General features: G+C 38.4%; 1 protein-coding gene across 10 annotated transcripts in view; it reads left to right on the plus strand.

Annotated features, from left to right (window-relative positions):
• The window catches only part of LOC108236795 (neural cell adhesion molecule L1-like protein), a 57,920-nt gene that overhangs the window by 26,125 nt on the left and 25,760 nt on the right, over positions 1-6,035 (plus strand). For all 10 annotated transcript variants that reach the window (XM_037976840.1, XM_037976841.1, XM_037976838.1 and 7 more), the window contains exons 6-14: positions 1,544-1,714; positions 1,951-1,989; positions 2,129-2,240; positions 2,324-2,505; positions 2,989-3,123; positions 3,750-3,890; positions 4,457-4,568; positions 5,090-5,253; positions 5,794-5,959. In XM_037976840.1, the coding sequence (XP_037832768.1) occupies positions 1,544-1,714; positions 1,951-1,989; positions 2,129-2,240; positions 2,324-2,505; positions 2,989-3,123; positions 3,750-3,890; positions 4,457-4,568; positions 5,090-5,253; positions 5,794-5,959 (1,222 nt within the window). The remainder of the gene's footprint in view (positions 1-1,543; positions 1,715-1,950; positions 1,990-2,128; positions 2,241-2,323; positions 2,506-2,988; positions 3,124-3,749; positions 3,891-4,456; positions 4,569-5,089; positions 5,254-5,793; positions 5,960-6,035) is intronic.

The following is a 6,035-nucleotide window of genomic DNA, read 5'->3' on the forward strand; positions in this document are numbered from 1 at the left end:
ATGAGACCACCAGAAAAAAAAAAAGAAAAAGCCCTCAGATTTTAGTAGGAGGACTTCAAGCATAGCAAAGATTTTAAGTTATCAATGGGTAAACTCTAATGAAAACTCATAAACTAGTGAATGTATTTTAATGAAAGTCTCAAAATAATCATTGGATGTACATTGAGTAAAAAATAAAAGGTCCAGTCAAACTACCTTTTAATTCAGTTTAAATTGATGTAATCTGAACATATTAGGACTGGTGAGGGTCCCGTCTGCACTGCAGCAGTTTGAAAATGTAGACAGATTGAAACAAAATGCCGTCTGGTGCTCATAAACAGGCTAAAGCTTCAGATAAATGTCTGGAATGTCTCTGATCTTTTCTGCTCTGTTCGCTTGAGTCTACAGGTGAGCAAATGGAATGAGACAAAACTTCAAATCCTGGCCCTGTTTCCTTTTGAAAACATGGCTTATCATTATTAATAGCTTGGTATCGATGATGGTTGCTGAGATATTCAAAACATACAGTAAAACATTGGACAAATGGCCTGCTGTTTAGTGAATTCCTAAAAGAAGTCATTATAGGATTTGTTTTATTGTATTGGATGGATGTGATTCTCAGATAGAGAGGAGTTTCAGTCCAAACATACTGAATACAGTAACCAGTCTGGGGTGACACTGATGAACTGGAGGAGGTACTTGGATGTCCTGACAACCTGCTGACTATAATTGAAGTTATCAGTGACAACACAGGTTTACATTTAAGACAAGTTTCTTTCACATCAGGGCCTCTTTTTCCACCACTGCCAGGAAAAAAGTGATTTACTGTGTAAAAGGTAACCTTAGTTTTATCTGAAGTGCTTCATCTGTGTGGGTCACATCTTCAGTCCAACTTCTTGTGGGTCCTCAACTTCTAGCCAACAAATCCAACTGATTTTAAGAAAAGAAAACCAGAAGAGCCTTTTGAGTGGTCTGAAGGACAGGCCGGCTGGCACAAAGAGTAAAGAAGAAAAGTGCAAAACCTTTGCTTTAAATTCACTTCAAGTGTTGTTAAAGTTCGTGTTTCCAGGACTTGTCAAAACAATGATTGCTTTGAACACGATGAAGGACGAAACAATGCCTTCAACAGTGAGCGTTAATCTTATAAAACAAAAAGACACTTACAATGTTCATCTGAAGACCCTCAGGACAGCATTTTGCCCAGAAAAAGCATGTATATTTATTTTAGTGTCCTAAATCCAAATCATGTTTTCTTTGTGTTCACACTGATAAAACAGCCTCTGCCTTATGGCTGTATTTTAAATAAAGCTGTTAAAAATTGCTCATGGCATGACCAAGAAATGACACAGAGAATCACTGAACTGTGAATCTATAAAAAACAAATCTTCTTTCATAGGTCACTTTTACTTTACTGGCTCTATACAGGAAAACTTTTTGATTCATCTCATAATATACCACACTGTGTTGCACTTGATTGTGTATAACTTGTGTTTTCTAAGTAATTTTGGTATCATTTTTTTTTATATTGATAAAACATCATTGATACAAACATGTTATTTCCCAGGGCTCCACCACATTGAGCAGGATGAGAGGGTCTCCATGGGAACTGAAGGCAACCTGTACTTCTCCTATGCCTTACTGAAGGACAGTCATGAGGATTACTGTTGCTTTGCTGCCTTTCAGAAGATACGCATAATTGTCCAGAAAACCGCCCAGGCAGTTAAGGTTGAGAGATGTAGGTGTCTATCAGACTGTTTAATTGTTACTATGTGATCAAAAGATGCATCTAAAGAACAGTTATACCATTTTTAGCTGATTTCTTTTTTAAATGTATCATGACTGGAGCATGTTTTGTCATGTTTTTTATTCAAGAGAGTTTTGTTCAGACGACATATTGAGCAATGTGTGTTGGCAAATCAAAGAATCTGTCACTACCAGTAATAATATCATGATGCTGTGTTTTTATTTCAGTAAAAGCTGACAATTACTCCTCTGACGGCGGGAACATAAGTAAGTCAAAGTCATACATCAAGTTGATATCCAACAAGTTAATACCAAACCGTCCAGAAGTTTGGTGTTTCTTTTAAATGATCAATGGGTAGATTGTGTACTGAAGTGAGGTGCATTATTTTTTTTTTGTCAAATGCAGCTGAACACCTCCCAGTGAAAGCTCCCAGCCTGCTGCTGCCCTCTAGTGGTCAGACAACGAAAGTATTGCGGAAAGGAGAGGACCTGCAGCTCGAGTGTATACCAGGAGGATTGTAGGTGTACTGTCAGCATGAAGGTTGTTGCAATGCTCAGATTGTTGTCAAGTTTTCTAACTTGTCGTTGTTTCATATTGTAGTCCCATTCCCAAGATAACATGGATGAAACTGGGAAAAAGTCTGACTGATCGGGTAAAACTGACTAACTTTGAGAGGCTGTTGACCATAACCTCTGTGGACCAGAATGACGAGGGGGAATATACGTGTACGGCCAAAAACTCTGCTGGAAAGGTTGATCATTACTTTTCTGTCAGAGTGGAAGGTTAGTCTGAACCAGGACAGGCTGACTGTGCATGTTTACTTGTTATTGTCCACCACCATAAAAAATGGGTGTTTGTCTGTCTAGCAAAATATCTTATGAACTAGTGGACAACTTTTTAATGAAACTCTCAGACTGTAATAATTGGATGTACATCTGCAACTGATTCCCTTTTGGAGTCAACCTGATTCAATAAGGCCGCCACAGCTTATCAACCTTAGCAAACACAAAAATGGCCATAAGAATAACCATTTCACAGACATTGAGCTAAAGTATGGTGTGGTGGTAGCTGACCATCATTTCCAAAGCATATAGACCATGAAAGATCGTCATTTAAAATGTTGCCATGAAGGCGGTGGGTGATATGCATTCTTTCAATGAAAGCTCGTGAGTGCAAATGATTTTGCGTTGCTGCGAAAGCTGTTGACAAAACAGACAACCTTTGTTTTTACTGAGACCACCATGGCTTATCTTGGCGTCTTCCAGAACCACCTGCATGGATTACAGCTCCTCCTCAGAGCCTGCTGTCTGTGGTCGGCTCCGATGTTCACATCCATTGCTCGGTCAGCGGATTCCCACCACCAGTCATAACATGGAGGAGGAACGGGAAGATATTCAGAGGTCAGAAATGATATGTGCAGCTGTGGTGGTGGTGGAGGCATTCTTTGGTTATTTGCCAAATTAATTTCATTTAAACACATGATTATGAGTTCAGTGTGTCAAACCACACAGGATTCCGAATACAAGGCATGCAGATTTTATCAGCTGAATGAAAGTTGTCTTCTCTTGAAAGTATACAAAAAGTAATTTTTCTTGATAATTTGAATGTTATTAAATGTCACCACAGGAATTTCCTGTTTAACCATGATGCAACCCAATACTTTGAGTGACAAGATTTGTGCTAAACACCATTTTCTATTGTTAGCCCTACCCCTACTCTTACCACTTGGGCCTTATTTTGAATTTGCAATAAGTGGAGGTTAAATACTTGAATGAAATGAGACACAGATTGACTTCTACATAAACAGACATGATGCAATCAATGTTTATGTTTGTTAGGAACGATCAGCAGTAACATCAGAAGACAACAAACTAGACATTACAATAGTTGTGACTATAAAATATTGTTATTAAAGTAGATACTGGCATATTTGTTTCTGCTATGGCATGCAGTAAAAGTTACTTCCCTTTCTCCTGATTAGTGTGTTGGTTGTGTGATCCTGATTCGTTTCACATTGTGTTGTCAGATGAGCCACAGAACAACAGGCAAGTGCTCGATGACACCGTGGTGATTCGTAAAGCCAGGTCAGAGGACGGCGCCGTCTACCAGTGTGAGGCCTCCAACAGTCATGGCAGCATTCTGGCCAACATAAACCTCTTGGTCATGAGTGAGTACATCTGAAGATCTCAGCCCCGCACAGTCTGCAGAGCCACTTACAGCACAGGAACACATCACTAACTCTTAGATCAGGGGGGGTTTCTGGAGACTTGAAGTTTTTTTTTCACTTTACATGCGATTGTTCAATCTGATCACACAAGTTTGTTTTTTTTAATCATAAATCGGCAGACATTTGTCTAAACTTGCTTATAATCCAAACAAATGAGGTGACATTCATTTACAGATCATTTATCCTTGCTGAAACTCATTTTAAGTTTGATGCTGCAAACACATATAAAACTTTTGAAATTTAAAACATTTGGACGGCACCAACAAAAGAATGAGAATAATATATCACATTAAGCAAATAAAATAAATAAATAAATCTAAGCTGTGATGAAACAGCGGGTTCCTTCGTCAGTTAATCAACTAAAAAAGGGCTTACTGAACTTATTGATTCGGCTCCACAGAAACAGATTCAAAGAACAGACTGTGAGTGATTCGGTCTATTCTGCTTTTTCTTTATAACTTCACGTTTGAGCGTCTGTTGTCTTACATCCCTCAACTTGCTTTCAGACACGGCTCCTCTCATTCTGACAAAGGACTCCCAGGAGTATGAGGTGATAGTTGGAGGGGACGTCATCATCAACTGCACTGTTTTCAGCTCCCCACCATCTAACATCTCTTGGTAAGCAGAGTGCAGTTTGCTTTAATTTGACACTTTTTGATCTTTCTCGTGTTAAGGGGTAAAAAATGTTGATATCTCACTGAAATAAAAGATAGGGTTATATATTATTCCCACTCTGCTCCGAGTGTCTGAATGTTACGGTCTGATTGTCTAATGAGACGATCCTCTTCTTGTTGTTGAAACTCATCAAACTGAATCCTATGAAATATTGCTAGAGTTTGACAGAAGACCGATAGGATCTCTAAGTGCGTTCAGTGTTACACAAACACTTTGTCTGATTGCATTAAATGATGTTTGACTTCTCATTAACAGTCAGCCACCCTAACCATGTTTTATTTCAAAGTGTCTCCGAACTGCACTCGCCTAATTGCTTGACTTAAAGCAGAATTTTCTGAAGGAGCTCAGCTCAAATTGGCTCTATGTTCATTCTGGGAGGAAAAGTGACTTTTGATTTGTTTCATTGATAGTAGATAATTTGTAAACACCACGCAAACATTTTTTTTAAAACTGTTTTCTTCTAGGAACAAAGAGGAGAAAGCTGTTGAATGGGAACGATTCCAGATTTCTGAGAGCGGGCAAGCTTTGAAAATTATCAGCACAGAAAAAGATGACAGTGGGAAATATGTTTGTGAGGCCGGAAACACAGAGGGCACGTCAACGCTCACAGCTGTGCTGAATGTGAAAGGTATTTTAGCAACATAATTCCTACTTTATTTTAATTGGTGTAGTAAAAACACCTTCAAATGCTGTCTTTGTAATTACACTTTTAATTGATACTACTTTTAAGGTTAAGTTAACGCAAGAAGGTCAGGGTTTTGCAGGTAATTTTCCATATGGTTTTACAAAAAAAGAATACAGACGTTACATTTATATGAATGTTAAGCACAATTTGTTGTAATTATTGAAATGATTAAAACACCTTAGTGTCTGACTTTGAACTTAATCTCTAATTGATGTTCAAAAAACATGCAGCGAAAATCAGGTTGTAATGAAACAGGATTTAAAATGCCTTTAACCTCATTTGCAGACTAATAAAACTCTTATTAGTCATCAAAGAGTCAGTTACCGGGAGACTCATTTATGCAGCAAATCACTTCAGCTTTTCAAATCTTATTTGTAGCATGTTGGGATTAGGAGTGATTATTTTTCTGGCTCTGACCTAACAAGACACATCATCATCATATCTGTCTCTGATTTATTTTAATTTTATTTTTTTGATCTGTAGACCCCACAAAAATAGTCAGTCCACCGCAGGATATTCAGGTTATCAGTGGGACCTCAGCCCGGTTGATGTGTGAGGCGGAGTATGATGAAAGTCTGCAGGACACCTTTGAGGTGCTGTGGAGGAAGGATGGGGTGGAAATCTTACTCTCCTCTGAGGAAAATTTCAGGTAACTGACTGGGCTTTGATAGTGTTTCTATCAGGGGTGGAAATTAAAAATTTTGATCACCAGCCATAGTGGCTGG

This window comes from Kryptolebias marmoratus, linkage group LG8 (assembly GCF_001649575.2).
Source record: "Kryptolebias marmoratus isolate JLee-2015 linkage group LG8, ASM164957v2, whole genome shotgun sequence".
Taxonomy (NCBI): Eukaryota; Metazoa; Chordata; class Actinopteri; order Cyprinodontiformes; family Rivulidae; genus Kryptolebias; species Kryptolebias marmoratus.